At 38.6% G+C, this 21,939-nt stretch overlaps 1 protein-coding gene across 5 annotated transcripts in view; it reads left to right on the top strand.

The window, feature by feature from the left end:
- Positions 1 to 834: 834 nt before the first annotated feature.
- The window catches only part of wnt5a (wingless-type MMTV integration site family, member 5a), a 31,128-nt gene continuing 10,023 nt past the window's right edge, over positions 835 to 21,939 (top strand). Inside the window, exons 1-4 of one of the 5 annotated variants that reach the window (XM_052017843.1) lie at positions 835 to 1,792; positions 11,063 to 11,193; positions 12,497 to 12,744; positions 16,198 to 16,490. In XM_052017843.1, the coding sequence (XP_051873803.1) occupies positions 1,787 to 1,792; positions 11,063 to 11,193; positions 12,497 to 12,744; positions 16,198 to 16,490 (678 nt within the window). In that variant the 5' untranslated portion in view covers positions 835 to 1,786. Of the gene's footprint in view, positions 1,793 to 3,104; positions 3,179 to 5,375; positions 5,517 to 9,208; positions 9,257 to 9,823; positions 9,938 to 11,062; positions 11,194 to 12,496; positions 12,745 to 16,197; positions 16,491 to 21,939 lie in introns of those variants that run through there. The other 4 variants (XM_052017847.1, XM_052017846.1, XM_052017844.1 and 1 more) reach the window with 4 other exon arrangements.

Genomic DNA, 21,939 nt, shown 5'->3' with positions numbered 1-21,939 from the left:
TAGCGATGTTTTAAACAAACACTTTATACTGCTAAAAGAGTTGTAAACCTTGGTGCAGGTTATGTATGAGATGACATCTAAATCCACGGATATCCAGTACGCGGCTCACGAACTCTTGCCCAACAAGCCGAGCAACTCAGCCGGACTTGTGTTTACATTTTCTATTTGCTGTTTTTATTATTATTTGTTCGAATGTACTGCGTCCGGAGTTTGGGTGAAGATTCTATGTTCATGCCCTTTGCTTTGCTAGTGAACAAATCCTAAATCGGACCACCACTACCTCTACATATACATACAAATTAATGAAACCAAACTTTCTCTGTATACACACGTGCCACTTAATCATGTATGCAGCGAGACGAACGTTTGGACACTGTTACGGTGGCTTTCAATGTTCTCACATTGCTGATGAACTGATACTGTATTTTCTCCCACCGGCTTATATGAGAATTATAAACGTGTGGTTGGATGATTTCTGTAAACATTCGGTTAAAATACACACATTTTACTCCTTTGACCAAAGTTTATGAATAAACCATTACCTTTTCATAGTTTTCGCCCAATTATAAATGTGTGGAAATGTAGACATCATCCAGTATTGTTACAGTTTTCATTGCTGGCTTCAAGTTATTTAAAAATGCAAAGTAATTGATAATAGATTGTTACTCTTCGGTAAACATCCGGTGCAAAATTAAAATTAATTTTGATGTCTCTTTTTTTAATGGTGGAATGAGGAGGGGAGGGGACAGAACACCCAGCTTTAAATCCAAATCTGCTGAAAGTTGGGTCACAGTGCGAGTGGCGCATGCGCGAGCGGCGGAGTCGGTTGCCCGCGGGAGGAGTCAAAGCTTCGAGTCGAAGAGAGGAGCCAGAGTGGGAATCAGAGCGGACAGGTGAGATCGAGGGACCGAAGCGACGAGGAGGAAGGCGGTTGTGGATCATGGTCCTCTCCGACTCGCACAGCTTCGCTTGAGCCGTGTTTCCAGGCTGTGGCTGCAGACGGCAGTGGATTGTATGTGAAGGGCTTGGGGTTGTGTGGTGCAGAGCCGAAGGGTGAGCCGCAGAGTGGAGCTCAGGAAATACTTAGCGGCTGCAATCAGGGGGAAATCTCCAAGCTCTTAAACACAGGCTTCTGACCACAGCCTCAGGATGTCAGCAAGAACTTTAGAACCATGTTTGCAAGACGCATTGCTACCAGCGAGTTTGGTTTAATAAAAGTTCAGAAGACTGGAAAAGAGGACTGCAAAATCTCAACCGAAGTTCCAGCAGAAACTTTATTTGGACTTGAGAAAGGAAATCTTCCCGGAGATTGCCTGTTTGAAACCTGTGCCAGCGGAGATCAGAAGTGTGTGAGCGGGGGAGGGGATGGGGGGCTTCGCTCTGGAAGTTTATTGCTGACGATCTGGCCAAAGGCATTTTGTTCCTGAATATTTTATTTCTTCCAAAGTGTTTCCGCACATCACGCCCACAGTTTGTTAGGAGCACTAATTATTTCTATTGCAGATGGACATTGTTGTAAATAGCCTTCATTCCTTGGAAGAGAAATAGCCGTGTTATTCTCCGCTTGGATCAGTGAAAAGGGGGAATGCGGTTGAGACGATTAATTCATTGATCTGGGTTTAAATAGTTCGATTTTCACCGCGTTGATCCTAGGAGCCCTTACTGCAAAGACCGTTTCATGCTTTGATGGTAGGGATCAAGACTTTAAGCACAAGATCATCGCAGAGGAATTACCTGCTTGATACTGTAATCTTGGATTACTTGGTGACCGTTTTGCCAGAGAGATATGGGGGTAGGTCTGCAATGAGACTACAACATCGCTCGTGGCTCTGTTTTAGATAGAGATGTACGTTTTGTTACTGCTCCATTAGCAAGGCACTCGACAACAATTCTCTGCGCAAACTATTGTAGAAGCGTGTGGTAGCTGTGCGAAGAGTGACCATTTCCAAACTCGGACGTGGTAGTAAACTAACGTTAGGCTCTACAAGGGTGTGCATCTGTTTGCTGGCTGTTTCAGTCGGGGAACTTGCATAGACAAAAACTGCAGAACATTTTGCTTGCACAAAATGGCCTTTCTAACAACCAGACTGCAACTAACGCACCATCTGATAACCCATTGAAACATCGACTAACACAATTTCAAGTAGCACAAGGGCTCTTTTCTTTTTACTTTTTCCTATGTAAGCGAACCTATGCATGGTAGGATGCAATAGTAGTAAAATTCTTACTAGTTCCGACGTGGATAAACATGCACTTTGTACCAAAAGGTAGGGCAGGTATTGCTGTGCTTGCAGCGGTTAAATGTTATATTCTTTGATCGGATGTACAGTATTTGTTCATAACGCGAAACACACAGAAAGAACGCCTAATCATGAATATATTAAACGTTAGAAGCATTATTTTAAACCGTGTGGTAATAACCACAAGTTCCAAAGCGGTGTGTAGCCCCATCTAGTGGAGTTGTCCCTCGTCCGTTTGTTTAACTCTGAAACCCCCTCGTTAATCATTTTAAACACACATAACTCAAGCCGAAAAGTCAAAATCAGCTTAAGTACTATTTCATCAGAATTATTGTTAACGCTCTAACGCCAAGGTATTGTCCACTAACAACCTGATATATTGCAAACAAAACTTGTAATGACCCATTTTACTCCAGGTTGAAATCAAAGTAGGCACAATAATGCACGAAAAATCATACTTAAATCTCTGTCCGTTGCGGGGGGGGGGGGGGGGGGGGGGAAGTTGATGCTTCGAGAATGTGGAGAATTGTAACTACAGGAAGTATGCTGAGCTTCTCCAATGCAATAATTGAACGTGCAAACTCCTGCCGAAAAAAACCAGTAATGCGTGACTAGAACGAATATGATTTGATTTACAACCTGTTAAATTCACGATTTTAATTAAGTGCCGAAGAAAATAGTGCTGTGTAGTGGTCTCAGATGACCAGTGAGCTGAAGGCTTGTTAACCCCAACCACTGCTGGCTGACCCGGGCAGGAAGGACTTCTGAAAGATGTGGTTCTGGGCTTGCCAAAGGATGACAAGTAAAACCAATCTCTTCAGATGTTACGTTCTCCCAAAAAAAAGTTCGGCGAAGTTAATAGACGCAAGACCCGGATTTTCGAGCGCCATCGGACTGCAAGAGTAAGAAATAAAAGTTAAACTGGTGCATTTGAGAAAGTAGGTTCTGCTGCCAAAATTATATTCAGACGGCTAAGCCGAAACCAAACCAACTTAGAAAAAGTGCCAGGTTTAAAATGTAACATTTTCTTAGTTTGCAGTCGTTGAGTGGCTCAAATTACATATTTATCAGAAAACCATCCCTACTGTGTTTAAACGCATACTACGGGGTCAACTGATTAGTTTCGGCGAATGGAAAATTCACACCATAAAAAGAGCAACAGTTAATTCCAGAACAATCCAGACTTTCTGGTTTTAGAACTGTTCATCTATTTAAACATCCGGAAGATCATGAATTTAATATTAGTGACTGAAACCAATTAATGAAGCAATTTTTCTTTCATACGTAATGCTTTATTTACAGAGGTGAGGCGAATTTAAAGGTAAAAAAAACTATATTATTCCAACCGTTGCGATGCTCCTGAATTGCTGAAGTTACGGACTTACCTTTAAGGGAGTGTAATTGTGCAAAGAATTTGACACAGACAAAGTTAGGGGGCCGGCCTTTAATGGGGACAGTAAGTACCAGAAGAAGCAGTCAGTTGCTTAGTGTTGTGAGTTGGGGCTGGGATGGGGGTGGGGGTGAGGGTCTGCGAGGTAGGGAAAAGGAAACTTGTTAACAGTAGTAACCGGGAACCTGGAATGATGAGCGTTTGTCACTGTTAAAGGGAGGTGGATGGACGTCAGTGAAGGCAATAGGCTGCCTGCTACAGGCAAAAGTAAAATGTTAGTAAGAATAACGTGCTGGTGATTCTGAATTCTTCACAGAGAAGGGGAGAGTAGCGTGGGTGTGGGAGAGAGAAATATGTCGAGGGGAGAGAGTGTATGGCGCTGTGCAGTTTACTATTAGAGGTGACAGATTCTGTGCAGTTGGAAGAGGCTTGGACACGATTCGCTCTTTTGGGATTTGGGAGAGCAGTGGCGGCTATCTGGTCTTTTATTCCCTCCAACCTGATCGCTAGAGAACCGTCAAAAATAACCAGCATTTTCTTTTGGTAGAAGTTGAACATTTGAGACTAATTTCCGCCAAAAGGTGTTTTAAAATACACATTTATAATTTATCAGTTGTTTTTATTTCAGCCAATATTTACATCCAAAGGACAATAGCTGTGTATGAGTTTTAATAAAAAAATCGTTGTCTTGGAACTTGATTTTTGTAAAAGGACCGGCGGTACACTTTGGGTACTTTAACAATTTTTAAAAAAATTGCTTTGACTGAGTATTATCATTGACTTTGCGATAAAGGCTTCCGGATTTTTTTTTGGCAAAAAAAAAGTTGGCCTAAATGTCACTTTAAAAAAGAGGGGAGGGGGGTCTTTCTAAGACACAGATCAACTGGATCATTGTTCAATATGTAGAAGCTAAATTCTTTTAAGAAAAAAGGTGCAAGAAAATATGTGGTGTAGTTGTTATACCAAGGTGCAGTTGGTTGTAAAATCGTATTTTAGTTTTAATTGATCGATAGGAGCAATAGAATCTACTCCGCAGTATTAAAGTGCTGAATGTGAAATAGTTAAATTGTAGAAGTACGATTAATTCGCCATTTTGCCGAAAACTGCTAGACGGTCAGTGCCGATGTGGGAAAGTGTAGAAACTATTCCGGAATCACACAACCAGAATGAGCAGTGTCCTTGATAGCCTCAGTTATTGGCTTTGAGATGATTTGTTTTCGGAGGAGTTTTGGCTCTTACATCGCGCTCTTTCATATCAACATTTATAGGGGAAAGGGAGCCCCCAAGTGTTGAACACGGGACCTTTGGAACCTCAGCCCCCCCAGTCAGGGTTTGAAAGTGCGGCCTTTGCCACTTCGACTGGAAGTTTGGCGGGAGGGGAGAAACTGTATTCCAAACTTTGAAACTAAATATCTGCATGCGTTTATTATATTAAACAGATGGAGTGTTTACGGTCGAATACAAATGCTGAGCGATTGTCCGGTGTTGTACTTTCACATCTCCACTAATTGCTACTTTCCTGCGCTATAAAAAAATAATAATTTATTTCAAAACTGCGAAAAAAATGAAAGAAGTTGCCAAATAAAATTCCAGTGGATGTCATGTGAATCACCTAAAAACTAAAGCTGAATTCTCATCTTTTATTTTGATAGACATTGTTTAACCATATTCTGAATAAGTTTATATGTACAAAGCTTCCTCCGCCCATCTTCCGCTGTTGCATGCAGTGCAGCACAACGTTAGTCACTGGCTGAACAACACATTGAACTGTGGTTACCTTGTATACATTTCTCGCTGAGCGCCTCTGCTTACTCGGAACCTTGTGCACATAGACGATGGTGTTGATGTTTTTCAATTTGGCTTTGGACATTGGCATTTTCAGATAAGTAAGTTTACCTAGAGACAAGCTTAGTGATAAATGAACAGGCTGTGACACCTTGGTGATTAATGTTGGGATACGGATATAAGGTGAAGTTGCTCAGTGCAGCTTCGTGTTTGGTCACAGGACAGGAACTAGCTTGAAAGGGATGTCTGGTCCATTCTGCTCTTCCCTTTCGTCATTTCTTCGCTTCTAAAGAGCATCTTAAGACTGGCACAGTTACGAGTCTACGTTTATCATTTGCATTCGAGGAATGTAAAATGATAGCAGAAAGATCAGAGGAATTGGATTCTCTACTGGAACAAAAACGGTGGCTCAACAGGGCCCGAATTCTACTATAGTCCGTTCCCTTTAAAAAGCGAATAGTTCCAATTCCCCAAGTGAACCTGATAGCAGTGAGACTCCCATAGGTGTGAATATTCTTCGTTCGATGTCTTGCAATCGATCATTCGTCTTATCTCTCCCTCTCACTGGCAGTAATTCGGAAATCAGGGGTTTTGGCAGTATATTTTACAGTATTGTCTGTTTTCTACAATTTCCACCCTGCTTCTATGATTCACAATCTTTCCTGTCTCAGTATTTCTGCTCGGGAAGATATTTACATAACTTTTTGATGCGACCCTAACATGTGCTAAGTGCACTTAGTACATTTTATGTAAACAAATATTATGACTACTAGCGGTAGTGCGCTTATCTCCCATTGATTATCATCAAACAGCCGTAGAAGGACGGTTGACTCCACACAATCCTATCATCTGTTAGTGTATCAGATTGCAGTCTGAATATTTCAGTGATAAAACATGAAAAGCAAAACAGAGCCTACAAGACATGTTATTTTATCTATCGGTCTGAAGACTGGAATTAACGTGAACCATACCCTCACTAAAAAGACTAAAGGCATGATGAAATTGGATGTTACCGTTACCGTAAACTGTATACTGGCATCGTCAAATATTTCAATTCATGTTATCTACTTTATGTTTATATTTTTTTATAACCACGAGGTCCGTTTGCCTAGGTTTGTTTATTAAAAATCACTTCACATTATTCTGCTGCTGGGTGATATCCTCTCATTCTACCACAGACCCCGCAAAATAGAAACGCTATCTCAGTCCAGCAGTGGACCAACTTTAATGTTTAACCTAATTAAATTGGTCCGAGACGTATACTGTATGCTTTTGTTTTAAACGCATTTGAACATCGCTGAATGCAATATGTACTAAATTCCGTTGTAACCAACAGTCCGATTGTGTGAGATCACATTGATTTATTCTCACTACTTTCGTGTTTTAATCAGAATTAGATTTTCACTGACGAGGGTTGATACCCATTGTCTTGAAGCTATCATTGGCTCTGGTTTAAAGTTAACACTCGATTTCGGAATTTATTTCGAGAGCTTTAATTATCTCTATAATAATAGAACACAGATGGCATTTGAATTTCTAGTGCAGCCAACTTGGAAGGAGAGATCGGTAGATTATGGCATGTGGACATATTGATGCACATAGTTCATACCTCACAAGAAAGATCTGCTTAAGATTAACTTTAACTTTCTGGATCTATCTATATTTCGTACTGACAAACTAGATGTTTTACGTCTTGCTTTCTAATCACTTTTAAATATCCAGGAACGTGCCATTTGGTTCAAACTCATCTTACCATATGGCAGTTGCTCTGAAAATTCATTTGGGAGATTCACACTTAATATACTTTTAAATGTTTGGCCCAGTGTTTTATTTTAAAACCAGTTTAACATGCATCATTTCATATTTAACCGTTTGAAGTAATTGATAAATGACGTCTTCAAGTATTACATTTTTCTTCCACCTGTCTATTCGCTGTAGTGATTATGGGCAATAAGTGAAAGCTATGAAGGTAAAACAAAACGTGCCATGATAGACCTTTAATGTTTCGACATTCACTTGTAATATATTTGTGTACTGAGGACTACATGAACACCCTCCCTTTACAGGCAAGCGACCAGATCTTAGGCTGTTGTAGACGTTTCTGAAAAGTGATTAAAGTCTTGGGTTCCAATTGTCTTCAGGTCTGTCTTGGTGGAGAATCTGACCTTTGTAGATATTGGAAGATTAGACATATTTAGAACAGACTAATCATTTGCGATACACCGGTTAGCTCTTTGAACTAAATTATAATTGCTCGAAAATGAGTAAGAGCAAACTTTGGTTGTAAGTGTACGTTTGTATGAGTGTGTGTGTGTGAGTGAGTGTGTGTGTGTGTGTGTGTGTGTGTGTGTTGGGGAGTAGGGAGCGGTAATAAACTAACTTATCATAATTAAGTAACATCTGCACTGGTTTACAACTAACAATATTTAATGAGGGTACCTGTTGAGTATAGCTCACCTCCAAACACCTTGTTTTCAAACTGAACAGAACGTAATGTTATCATCTTCAATCCATGATGCGTTCCCGTTTACAAACAAAAATCATGTTTTTTCCATAGAGTTTTCGTCTTAGTCTGACAGAAAGCTGATTATTGGATGGGTGTTTCATTTTTGTAGGAGATGCGGGAGAAAATCAATGTTACGTTAAAATTCCATGTTCTAACATGTGGAGATACATTTAACAATATAATAATAATTTGACAATATAACAATATATTAGGTAGCCCTTTGTAAAATGAAGATTAATCTATTGAAAATTGCAGTTTAGATTAATAAAAAATTGCGAACACCGTTGGATTACATTTTAATGTGCCTGACGAAAAATGCTTTTAAATGCTGGAGATGAGTTCAACTATATACCTTACAAAAATCTAACATAACTTGTATATATCCATTATATGTTATAATAAAATGGATAATAGAAGCCTATAATTTGAAAAAGTGATGTCTTTTTGTTCATCTTCTTGTTTAATAGAAACTAAACATTAGTCTTCTTTCAAGTTTATGGACTCCTTTTGATGCAGTTACACCACTTCCATGAGTGTTCAGCATCATTGGCCCGTTGGCAGTAAGCTCTTAGACATTTTCACGCCAAAAAGCACAACTTGTAGAGCTATTCAATCATATCCATATGCCCAATTCTGGCAATCAATTTAAATGTTTTACATTGCATGTGGATCGCACTGCAGTGGTGCTTTTGTACTTTTGATTCTTTAGGGGAAATGTTTTCGTTGAAATCTAAACATTTTAAGTGTCACCCAAGTTTTCAAACAAGTCCGTTGGATTAGATTTTAATGTGCCTGCAGCCATTAATTGATTTTGCACAACCCTAAAATGAGAGAAAAAAAACTAAATGTCGTGTCTCTATCGTCTGGCAAAAATAGATTAGAATGTCAATATCAAAGGACCGAACGGAAATAATTACAATATGTAAATTGTGATGAAAACTTCTCTCGAATAATTTGATATCATGCTTCACAAATGGAAACCAGCAAAAGGAGTTGCGCAACTGCTGTAGAACTGCAGTCTGAAATTGGAAACAGGGACACAGCTAGGCTGGAAATTGAAAGGATCTTTAATTTATGGGCGCGGTGCAGTTCTATTTAGGATTTTAAAAAAGTCAGATACACTGCAGCATGGTAACATAGAGAACAGATGTTTCAGTGGTAGGATTTGATTAAACATTGGTGACGGAAATATTTATATGGCTTTGTAGAAAATAAATACTTTAGAAATTTCATACTTTGACAGTTAAGTCGGGGTCGACAAAGTGCAGGGAATAAACTAATTAAGAATCCAAAACACAGATCCCTTCAAGTTCGAACAAACTAAATATATTTTGGGTGAGTACTTTGTCAATAAAATTAATTTGTTCTAACGTTGCCAAACACTAAAGATCGTTTAGAGAATTGTGCTCCAAATGGCGTTTGTGTTTTGGACCTGGTATCTGCTGTGGAATTTATGGACTTAGTTTAACTGTGGTGGGCATTTCCATTATATTCACCTGGTGAATCGTGGGCTTGTTAAAATAAGTTATCCTTTGTGAAGCTCGGCAAGTTGTATTTCAGAAAATATAATTCTTACCCCAATACAGAACCCCACCATATTTACACAAGACTAAAACTTGGAAGTGAGTAGGTAAACATATTGAATAGCTGCAGGACTGTCCCACTGCACAGTAATATGTTCCCTAGAATGTCCCTTAGTTTGCCGTGCTCTCACTGACATGCATTTCGTGAGGACTTCCTTTGGATGTGACTTGTGAAAGAAAATCAGTAAACTAACTTGCTATGTTTCTTATTACTATTATGTTTTCAGATTTCTATTGCTACAGTTTGAAGTGAAATAGCTTACTGCAGATCAGTTTTTTGACATCGTATCTAAAATGATGGTGGGCGGCCTTTGCTTTTATTTGTTTTAAGATTATTCTGGAAAACGTTTAACGTTTTCTGAGTAGTTGCTACCTTTTGGAGAAGTGTTTCATCCCGGGGGAAATATCGTTCAGTCAGTCGAGGCAAAACTAAGTGAGTAAATGGAGTTTAAGCTTTACAGTATTTTGCTTTTCAATAAGTATCCTTAAAACGATTACCTGAGTTTATTTATATGAATTTTTAAATAGAAGTATATCCTTACCCAGGAGAAATAAATACTTAGCATGTCAACAAACAGCTATTTAATCTAATTCCCATAGCTATTTGTTCTTTTGTTATAAAGTCTAGCACCTACTTTGGTATAGTGGGCGATCATACTTCTTGTACCCGAGTTCCGTCTTTCCTCAGTATGAACTCGCATGAACTTGGATCTATTCGCATGACGATCAGTATCACGACTAATATTTACATTAACGACCAGCGGGCATAGGAGTGAAATTAGTTGAGCCGTGATTACTTATTATGCATCGTTTCCCGAAGATGAGAATGATTCTGGTGTTCTGAAGAATCCCGTCTCAACATGTCAAATTCCTTCGGAAGATCAATTCTTGTATTTTGTACGTCAAACCTCATAGTAGGAGCTCCTACCTCTTGGCGAGTATTTACTGTTAAATTATCACCTCCTATGAGAATAATTAGGGGAGTTCTCCCTTTTGATTTCATTATTTTGGCTATAATTCAAAACTATCAAAAAAAACCCAGATAGATACACGATCATTGGATACAGTCCGCAAACATGCGAGGGGATTTTTAAATGCGTGAAATATTCATTAATATTTTGAAAGTGCCTTCCACATTCCAGATTTACCGAATTTAGCAGGTCCAGCTAGGAATTTATTTAGAATCACGCTATGGTAATGTTGCTGCTAATATTATTCCAAGTAGGCAATCACGTCATACGTTAGCCTTTGTTTCACTGAGGCGTAACGGCAACCTTATGACAAATGGTCTTTTTTAAGACCATCTTGCCTGGACTGTAATTGTCCGCCAATTACGGTGATTCAAACACATCTGGTAAATTATACCAGATGTATGTGAATCAGTGTAATTGATGGTCAGCCAATAGGAGATTAAAGATGGTCCTTGAACATAAGGAGCCACCTTTTCACCTAAAGGTTCTTATTAGCGTTATTGTATAGCTAGTCAAAATTCTGATGAACGTTTGTCTATCCTCCCTGGTTTCCTTGATGTGCATGAGTTGTGATTTATGTTGTGCAGAGTGGAGCGGAGACAGTGCAAGGAGCGGTTTACTCAGCTTTGAAAAGTGCCATGGCCTGGAGGTACCTGCTGGTTACTGTCACTCTCTTATCGGGCTGCAGACAGGCCCTAGTAGAAGCAAGCTCGTGGTGGTGAGTCCGCTTTTGGTTAAAAAGAAATCTAACTAATATGAGTTAATTTTCAACGTCATGGGTGCAGATTTATGACTAGTGCCCATTCGAACGCAACGATGTTATAAGTGCACATACATATAGATATTATCCAGCCTATAGCTTTTCGTTCAATGGGAATTGAAGCAGTAGATAATATTCGTTTCACGTTAGATTCTTGAAATAGTTAAATCGCATAATCTAAGTCCACCAAAGTGCTCCTTTCGGAGATGGAAAATTCTGAAATCCCACCGTTTGCTGTAGAACCCCTGCTGCTCCAGTAAACCTGTCCACAGCTCGGTGACTCGTCCATTATTGGAATGTCCCAATATAGAGCATGATGTTTCAGATGACTTCAAAGGAGGATCTTTCCTCGTACAGATGAATCTTCCCATTAGTATTTTTTAAAAACCAAGTTGCCACTTTAGGGAACCGAATTCGTCTTGTTTTGGTAAAGTCTGAGTGAGCCCGTGCTGGTGTAGTCATTCCTTCCAGCTTCATCACTTCTTACCCCTCTCCGATGCTTGTCAGAATAAGTACAACGCTAGCTATCTTCACATATCTTTATTGCATCTTGCTATATTATCGTTCAGAGGTGATGTACTTGAATGGCGTCGTTAGGTTATTTCTGTTACACAAAATGGGACAATATTAAAAACTCAAAACCAGAATTGGAATGATTAGTTGGAAGGGGAAAAAAAAGACTTTTATTATCTCCAGAGAGCAAGTGGAGATCCACAACAATGTTTCAATAAAATTGTCATGTTTTTATAAACATTCACGCAGCATTGGCAGAAGTAATTGCACCTTTATGGCAAACTAAAATATATGAACGGGAGATTTCAGTTGATTATTAGTGTTCTAAGTAATTCCACCGAGCCAGAAAAAATTCTGATTATTTTGTCTATGTAAATCAATGTATTCTACTTTCAAATATTCCAGGAATGGTTAGAATCTGGGATATTTGCAGAATAAAAATAACAAATCAATAATTTCTAATAAGTAAAATATCACTTCCAAATAGTGAAAGATTTAATTAAGCATTTCACAATATCAGAGAGTCAACTTAGTTTTCACCAAGGACTTCAACTCTGCAGGTAACATTACAAGATGATATCTTGAATTGCCAACACTGTTCCCTTCCTTTAAATGCCCCCCAGATTCCATATATCTTACATTTGCCCAAATACATGGAACACTTTGAGGTTTTTCTGCAGACTACAGTTGTTATAATGCCTGTGAATAGAGATGCTACCTTCTGCTAAACTTTTTTTCCCCACTCCAGGTCTTTAGCCATGAATCCAATTCAAATACCCGAGGTGTACATTATAGGAGCTCAACCTTTGTGTAGCCAGCTGGCTGGGCTTTCTCAAGGCCAGAAGAAGCTTTGCCAGTTGTACCGGGATCACATGCAATATATTGGAGAGGGTGCTAAAACTGGCATCAAGGAATGTCAACATCAGTTCAGACACCGGCGGTGGAATTGCAGCACAGTTGATAACACATCTGTCTTCGGCAGGGTCATGCAGATAGGTACATTTCTCTCAATAAGTATGCAATGTCTCTTTAGGAATTGTGTGTTTGGGTGTGTATTTTTGCAAAGTTGCGTTTCATTTCCTACTCAACATAACTGTACAAATTGGAATATTTCGTGTGCACATTTTGTCTGTCATATTATTTTCCTGCTTCCTTCCCTATATGTTCAAACCAATGAAAATTGGTTTTCATTCTAATTATCCTCAGCTTTTTAAAAATCTGTTAAGCATTACCATTTAACAGCACATTTAGTTCTAGGCCAGAAGTCTTCCCATTCTTGTCCATTAATTTGACTTTTTCTTTTCTTTTTTTCTTTTTAAATTATGGTCTTGGAAGTAATTTTATCTTCCTATCCCATCTACAAATAATTCTTCTTATCTACTATATCCCATCATCAAGAACCTAACCAACTACAAGTAGTGGTCCATTGTACTTAAAGTAAAACAAAATTAGCCAAACAATTCAAAATATTCCATTTAATGACAGTTTACCAAGGAAAGGTTTCACTTATATTCTGAGACCAATGGGTGTAAATTACTATTTGTAGTTGACGAGACTCATGTTATACTGTCACTTTGTAAATCCCTCGCCATAGATGTCTCTATGGTGAAAGTTCTGATCATTGATGCTCAAGTATTAATGTTAAGAGAATCTGGATAGAATTGCTTGTTTCACTGCTAGTTAAATTTACGATGAAGACATGTAAAAACTTAAGCAAAATAGGAATTTGTACTTAGTGACTTAAATTAGTATTTTATAAATCCAACCCCTTCAAACTGACTAACTTCATCAAAGGTATAGAATCTGCTTAGCTTTCACATCTTGATGAGAGCATTTGGAAATTTTTAGGAGCAGAATGATTGTAGAAGTTAAAGGCTGTGGTCATGAAATTTGGTCTTCAGTGGTTTTGAGTTGGTTTTTGAGATGAAATTTGGTCTTCAGCTGGTTTTGAGTTGGTTTTGAGAGGGCCACATCAGAAGAGTCATGCTGAACCAGTCAGAGATATATGTTATTTAAGTGAAATTTAAAAATAACTGTAAATGCTGGAAATTAAAACAAAAGCAGAAAATGCTGGAAATACTCAGCAGGTCAGGCTACATCTGTGCAAAGATGTGGCCTGACCTGCTGAGTATTTCCAACATTTTCAGTTTTTGCTAGTTTTGTAATGCATGTTTGAAATGGAATTTTTTTGAATTCATTCATACCAAGTTTTACATTCTTCAAGCTTAACAACTTGCTTCTACAATTGGATTCAATGGTTATCCTTCAATCAACGTCACAAAAAAAACTCATTATCCAATCATTATCACAATGCTATTTGTGGGACCTTACTGTGAGCAAATTGGCTGCCACATTTCCCACATTACTACAATCACTAAACTTCAAACGAAGGAATTCATTCATTGAAAGCACTTTGGAATGCCCTCAAGTCATGAAAGGTGCCATATAAATTCAAGCTTTCTTATAATATGTGAGAAGCATTACTTCCAGTCTCAAAGTGCTGTTATGGAATCACATTATTTATTCAAACCAATTTACATTCTAGTTATCCTCAGTATTTTTTAAATCCGTTAAATATTACCATTTAAAAGCACACTTAATCCTGGGCAGGAGTTATGTTCTTCACAACTACAGTTCCCAAATCCATTTCTGGCTAGTGTCTAGTGAAACAACAGATTTTGTTTTTGAAGTATTGAAAATTACAATAACTTTCAGCCCTGTTTGTATTTGAAGACCATTTGGAACCACACTCTGATGAAAAATATCAACGAATGTTGCCCATCCTTCATGTCCTATGCAAGGTCTGGTATAGTGACTCAGATTCATTTTATTTCTGTTTTGTATGATGTTAGAATTTTTATTGCTTTTCCTTTTCACTTTGGCTTTAGCTATTCTGTAGCACCACTGGCAAGATGCCTTGGGCTAATTACTTTCCAGCTTTGGTCAGCTGAAAAGCATAGGAACCAGTTTGCTTTCAAGTTGCATTCTTCCATCTGGAACCCCTCATATTCTCTTTGCTTTTCTTCTGCATCTGATCCTTATGTGGCCTTTTGTAGAACTTCTCTAACCAACAGGAAAAGTTCGTGCCTGTACCAAAGCTATATTTTATTTAATTTTATTTGCTTGGGTTAAAATGACAAGTGAAAAGTTAATCTGGACTTTTATTACTCCCAAATGGCAAGCAACCTTTTCAAACATTTTGTCAGTAAAAACTGCATTATATTGCTGTACCAATCATAAGGAGAGTTAAGTTTATGTTCTTTCTCTTCCTGAATTTTTGTTGAATTTCAGATTTTATTTACTAGATTGAATAGGGACTTGCACTTCTGTTAGTATGCAGTTCAGCTCAATTCACACCAGATCAGCCAAACTAATGTAAGAAAATGAGTAACTTCAAATGTAGGGAAATCCAATTTCCACAATCTTTTGTGCTAGTTGAAAATACATTGTGCTGGAGTCCAGTCTCATCTACAACAATGGCCACATGCCTACAGTGAACTAACTAAACCTGCAGCTTCCCAGGAATTGCTCCATGTGTGCATCATCCAAAAGGATCTTAATTATTTTTGGAAGGACTCTAGTAGGTGAATTTTAAATGCTTTAAAAACATTTCTTTTTAAATCTTCTAAGTAATTGCGTACTGTGCATCAATGTAACCAGTAACCAGTTCTGTAGTATTTTTAATGTCACCTTCAGTTATTAAAATTGGGTTGCAGGGAGAGGACAAGACTGATTAAAATGCTTACTTTTTGTGCAATATAAATATATTTTTAGCTGTAATAATAAAAAGGCACCATTTACCATTCTTAAATCTATGCAAGGGAACTTCCAAAAATTTATGTGAACTGCTTCCTGATTAGGCTGGTGCGTGGAAGATTCCATGTTAAATGATATGCAAGTGAACTTGAGCAGAAATTTGAGTCAAAAATAGACTTCTTATATGTTGGGCAATCTTGAGCACAATTTATGCCCAGATTGCCAATTATGTCCAAAGCAGGAACTCTTGGCTGAGTTAACTTCCTGTGATGCAGATCTATCCTCCATTGGTAATGCTCAAAAGATTTTTCAGGACAAGGTTGCAAATTACACTAAAGTGCTAATTTTATTTTTCTTGTTTCAAGGAGATCTTAGTTAGAATGTTAATTATTAAAACTCTGTGAATAATTTGCATATCCTTAACTATACTTCAGAATCATGCAACAATCAGTTCGAGGGAGACAGCTACACCGCTCTGATCTGGCATGAAAGCACATACTCCCCTCTTCGGATAATATGTAAAATGTACAACTATTTCGATTATGAAACTACTAAAACCCTTCAAGATTCCCCACAGATAGCAATGACATTATGGAGGAAATAGGTTACTAAACTAATTTGAATTTGTCTTTTGTTTAAACTCAGGTGATTGATTTACTCTTCTGCATTGAAGCCATTTGTGTTTTTTATTAGGAAGCCGAGAAACTGCCTTCACTTACGGGATTTCTGCTGCTGGAGTGGTGCATGCTATCAGCCGAGCTTGTCGTGAGGGGGAGCTGGCCACGTGTGGCTGCAGTCGTGCTGCAAGGCCCAAGGATTTACCACGTGACTGGCTATGGGGTGGCTGTGGAGATAATGTAGAGTATGGCTACAGGTTTGCAAAGGAGTTCGTGGACGCCAGGGAGAGGGAGAAGATCTATCAGAAAGGAACTTATGATAGTGCCAGGACATTTATGAATCTGCATAACAATGAGGCTGGAAGAAGGGTAAATCATCTTTCATTTCTTCTTATTTATGATATAAAGTTCTAAAGTTCATCTATAGAAATAGATTGAAAATGTATTAATTAATTTTCATAGTTTTTAAATTATATTTTGTAATTGGTAAACTATGGGATAATGTTTATTGCATGTAAGTGGAGTAGTTCAAAGCTCTTTCAGTTGAGCTGGGATATTCAAACATGTCCACATTACAAATTCTATTTCCATGAATGTGGGATTCATCTGATTGTGCATATGATCAGAAACGAAAAAATGGTCCATGATATCAGATCTAATCATTCTAAACTAGAGTCATGAGTATGTTATAAGGTTGATTCATTTGGGTTGTTTTATTTTTCGTAAAACATTGCTGCTAAATCAGGCATAAATTTCTCCTACTGCATTTGAAGTCAATTTAATCTCGTTATACTTTATTGGACAAAGTGCTAGTACTTGGTTCTGAAGTAGAAGAGGGATGAAACCTATTGTTTATGAATGTCAGTCTCTATTTGTATTGTTTAGGGATATATTACTGACAATTGCACTCCAGAAAGGCTGGAGGATTATGAGCAGAAGTGTTAGAAAAGTCAAAGGAGAACACTTAAAGTACACTTGAGAGAATTTTTGCTGGCAGGTTTAACTATTTGAACAGGAAGGAGCCGGGTATAATATAGATGCATAGGAGGCAGTGAAAATGTTTACATAGAGATTTGGGGATGGTAGGTAAAGGTTTGTTCTGGTGATGATACACTCAGGTACGTGTTGGAAATCTCATTAATTGAGATTTCACCCGTTCTTTTGGGAACATTTCTTTCTGAACTGACAACACCAGAAGAAGACAATCAACCAATTTTCAGCTTGTGGCATCTTGCTGTACATATATTGGTTGTCACATTTAATCACATAATAGTAATTACATTCTAACATCAGTTGTAATATTCTCTTGCTTTGCAATTGAAGAATATATGAAAAGTGGAAGAAAATAATCAAAAATATTGACTCTATGTTTTTAATGCACCCACGTCAAGTGATCTATTCTTCATATTCAAATAGTTTTGTACTTCACTGATTTCAAAATTACCAAAAAGGATGAGGATAGCAGATTGTTTTAGAGGTTCTTCATTGCTTTGTACTAAAGTATTGAGAAAATCTAATTGATTTTGGCAGGAGCAGAAGTTGTTCAAATTTCAACATTACAATTGTTTTTACATTTCTCTTTTATCCAAGCCAAATAGTTTATACTTTGTCTCTATGTGCACTAATGTGTATAATCAACTTCTTAATGATTGAGTCTGGACCTTGCACTGACTGGCGTAATCCCTGGCAGTGAAATATGGTCCAAAACTCACAAAGGCCTATATGAGTGAGTTGTTTACAATAGTTTTTTAAGATATTTAAATAGATTTTTTTTCTATATGTCCATGCTTTAATCATACTCATAGGCCCACTGTTTGGAAACACCATTGCAGTAAGAAGAATGTGTTCCTCATTTTCATGCCACTACACATTTGTACCACACATACACTTCTCAAACCTAACATTATCTTTTAGTTGAGCCAGAGAAATGCTGAAAAGGTTAATGTATTGAAAGTTAATAGAAGCATAAAGGATCAATTGTACAAAACTTCCAACAATAAGTAGCCTTGACTAACAAGAGGACAAGTTGGGAGATTATGGACACAAGCTCCATAATTTTCTCTTCATTCTAGATGGAAATCATGGGCAGCATTAGAGAGATTTCTTGCTATACAGGAATGATTACACAACTGATCCCGAATTCTTGACTAAGCCAGGATCAGAGTTAATATTCCATATGCATATTTGGCATTTTGAATTGTCTGCTTTTAAAATGCAGTAGAAAGTGGGCATCAGTAAAAGTAGACCAAAGTAACAGTGTTGTAAAAATCCAGCTGATTCACTTTAGTCCTTTAGTCCATCCATCCTTATTCAATGTGGCTTGTGACTTAATACTCATGCAGCAACGTGGGTTATCTCTTAAGCATCTACCCTCCAAATTGGTCTAACAAGTTATTCAACCACACCAACAGATCCTTGCACCATGCAGACTACATTGGTTCAAGAAAGTGGCCTCTACCACTTTCTCAGGCCATGTTAATAAATTTTATGCCAGCATACCTTCAGAATGTCCAAGTTGCCTGCTAGAAATGGGCATTTACAAAACTAGTCTCAATATGCAAAATGGTTCAAAAATTAATATGTGGGCAAGGGCTCCTCAAATAAAGAATATGTGACTCTGTGCTGGCACTTTGGGTGTTTGGAAGATTTAGTCTTTGTCTAAAGCCTTTGCATAAAATTATTTCTAACATCTAATTAAAAGCAGCCAGTACTAACTGCTTTAGTCATTATTGCTAATTTTTTTTATTATTTACAGACTTTGGGGAAAAATTTCACAATATGGCATAATATGAATTAAGCATATTTACATGAATGGTTTATACAAAATTCTGTTGTCCAATTTTTTTAATGGCATTGCTAAGCCATTTGAATGCATTTTTCCACGCAACTGACAGCTAAGGTTCTACAGGGTGCTGTAGAGGCAATATTGGTATATTCAGGCTGACTTGATATGAAAATGGCATCCAGAACAAGGAAATGTATGTTACTGATAAGTGAATTGTGGCACCTCTAGTTATTTGATAGCGTATGAATAAGTAGACTCTGCTGCAGTGTTGTAAGAGTTAAGATTTATTATTGCTTTAGAGAACTAAAATAGCTTTGTTTTCTTGTATGGTTTAGGTTATCTGAACCTCCTGATTGGATTATCGTCTTAACTTTTCTGAGATCCATTTATTTCCTATTCAGTACAAGCTTTGTGTGCAGCAGAGTTGAATTGAAGCTGTAATTTTATATCAGGTATAGAAGAAATTTCATCCATACTAGATGAAGCAGGTTATAATAGTAGCTTTTAGGCAACTCATGTGGATCAAGCAGCATTTGATACATGCCCGTAATCTCAAGTATATGAAAAATAGATTTTAGTGTACATGAAATAACCTGACACAAGATATTTTTCCATGAAACATTGGTATGTAAAAAAACCAGCTGTTTGCTACTCTTTGCTCAGTTAATGAATACACAACTGTACCTTTGGCAATTCCATTCTTGTTGATTTCTCTGAGCATTCTGTTGTGTCAGCAGGCTGCATAAAGTCCTTGATCATTGAGGTGTGGCCAGCTCACTAAAATAATTTTCCCTGAGTGCTGCAGTTAAATAAAATGAATCCCCTCCCATTCTGATCCGTTGTTTGGGCATAATAGGCCCCCATTCTGCTTTGTATTTTCTGCATCATATGCACACATACATTTGCAGTATGACCCAGAATGATGTCTGAATTGAAAAGGACAGCATTGCATGTGACACTTGCACATGCTGAATTACAGAGTGGCTGTGACATTGATCAGTGTGTTACACTCATTTGTTGATAATGCTGGAAACTGGACTCCCAAAATGCAGATAATGTGTTCAACTTGCATGGAAGAGCCAGCAGGGGAGTCACAACCCTTGGCCAGTGCTACTTAAATGTACCATCAATGGTTTGCAGATCTGCAGATGGTTGATGTGTCGAGAAATACTTGATGATGTTTGCAAGCATGGTCACAGTTTCTGAAAGTTACATGGAATGGTACTGCAGAAGTGAACATTTTCCTTGTTTATTGGCTTCACCCAGACTCTGTACCTGGGGACTTCTGTGCTCATTCCTCTCAGTGTGCAGTATGGTGGGTAAAGTGAGGAGGATAGGGCAACTTGTTGGTAAGAGGAGTGGGGGCAGCAGAGAAGAGGAACTGCAGGTCTACTCCCCCACCCCCAAGGGTGTTTTTAGGGATCAGTGCTCCTATGAGCAATATCCTAGGAGATTCTCCTGCAGCTGCATCTGGAGCCCCAGAGCAGGTCTAGAGCTGCAGTGTCAGTGGCAGTGAATGTCATGGTGGCTGTCCTGGACCTTTCCAGATGATGCAAGAGATGGCAATAATGTGTTACAGTTTTCATCACACAGCTGCAATATGGAGATACCAGTTACTCTCAACTTCGGGAGATCCAAATTCATCTCCTTTCCTCTTGTCAGAGAACAGCAGACAGCAAGAGAACAAGGTCTTGCCAAGACTGCAGGCCTTCTGGTTGTACAGGGAATCATTGACTGCTCTGATGAGGCCACCACAGATGGATCCTGTAAAGTCCCATAACTCCAAAAGCTTGCATTCCCTGAATATGTAGCTGGTCTGTGACCAAATTTAGATGATCTTGGTGTTGCAGTTAGATACCGGAGCAGCAATCACAGCACTTTCATTTCATGACCATCTGCTTTGACCCCCATTATTGGACCTCCATGTCAGACCAAAGGGTTGGCAGTTGGAGCCAAGAGCTACACTCTCATGCATTGGCTGCTGAGTCCAGACTGAAATTCATACAAAAGAGCAGCAAATGCCTACAACAAGCAGCTGACTGTCACCCTAGTGTTGTTGATCAGATGACTGAAGTACTTGAGCAATATTCTTACTGCATGGACTGCTCTGGAGTCATTTTGCAGAACATGGCAAAGCAAGTCTACAAGTTCATGGTTGTCTGCTGTATGCTTCACAAGATAAGATAAAATAAGATTTCTTTATTAGTCACATGTACATCGAAACACACAGTGAAATGCATCTTTTGCGTAGAGTGTTCTGGGGCAGCCCGCAAGTGTCGCCATGCTTCCAGCTCCAACATAGCATGCCCACAACTTCCTAACCCGTACGTCTTTGGAATGTGGGAGGAAACCGGAGCACCCAGAGGAAACCCACGCAGGCACGGGGAGAACGTACAAGCTCCTTACAGACAGTGGCCGGAATTGAACCAGGGTCACTGGCGCTGTAAAGCATTGCGCTAACCGCTACACTGCCGTGCCTGCCGGGAATCATGAGGTTTCAACCCATAACAGCAGCTGCAGAGTAGAAAGAGAACAAAGAAAAAAATGCCCTGTCTGAGCTGTCCATGTCCAATCAATGAGCTGTAATCTCCACCAATCACAACCCAGTTTTCCAGTACACTACTGTTCTTATCTTTCCCTTGCTCTGGTTGACCATCACAACATTAGCTGATCACAGAAATAATGAAAGCCAACATCCCACGTCTTCACAAACTATATTCATAAATACAACCACAGAAACATCCACTGATGCCCTTAGTGCCTGTCATCTGGGTACCTTTACCCAGCCTGGTGCTCCTACTCTTGTGCCTACCCAATTGCTGCAGCATGGTTGGTGGGGGCCGTGTGGGGGGCAGTGGAGGAAGTTGCAGATGACCTGGAAGGACAACTTTGAGCAGCTCTGCCCCTAAAGGACACAGTGTCAGACTACATCTTTACACCATGAGCAGTCTGCACTTAATATCTCCTGGGCAACATCAGGATCACCTGCAGAGTGATAGTGGTCAAATGGTGAATACTGCTCACCTGAGAAAG

This window comes from Pristis pectinata, chromosome 6, assembly GCF_009764475.1.
Source record: "Pristis pectinata isolate sPriPec2 chromosome 6, sPriPec2.1.pri, whole genome shotgun sequence".
In the NCBI taxonomy this organism is placed as follows: Eukaryota; Metazoa; Chordata; class Chondrichthyes; order Rhinopristiformes; family Pristidae; genus Pristis; species Pristis pectinata.
This window is presented reverse-complemented; position numbering and strand designations above follow the sequence as displayed.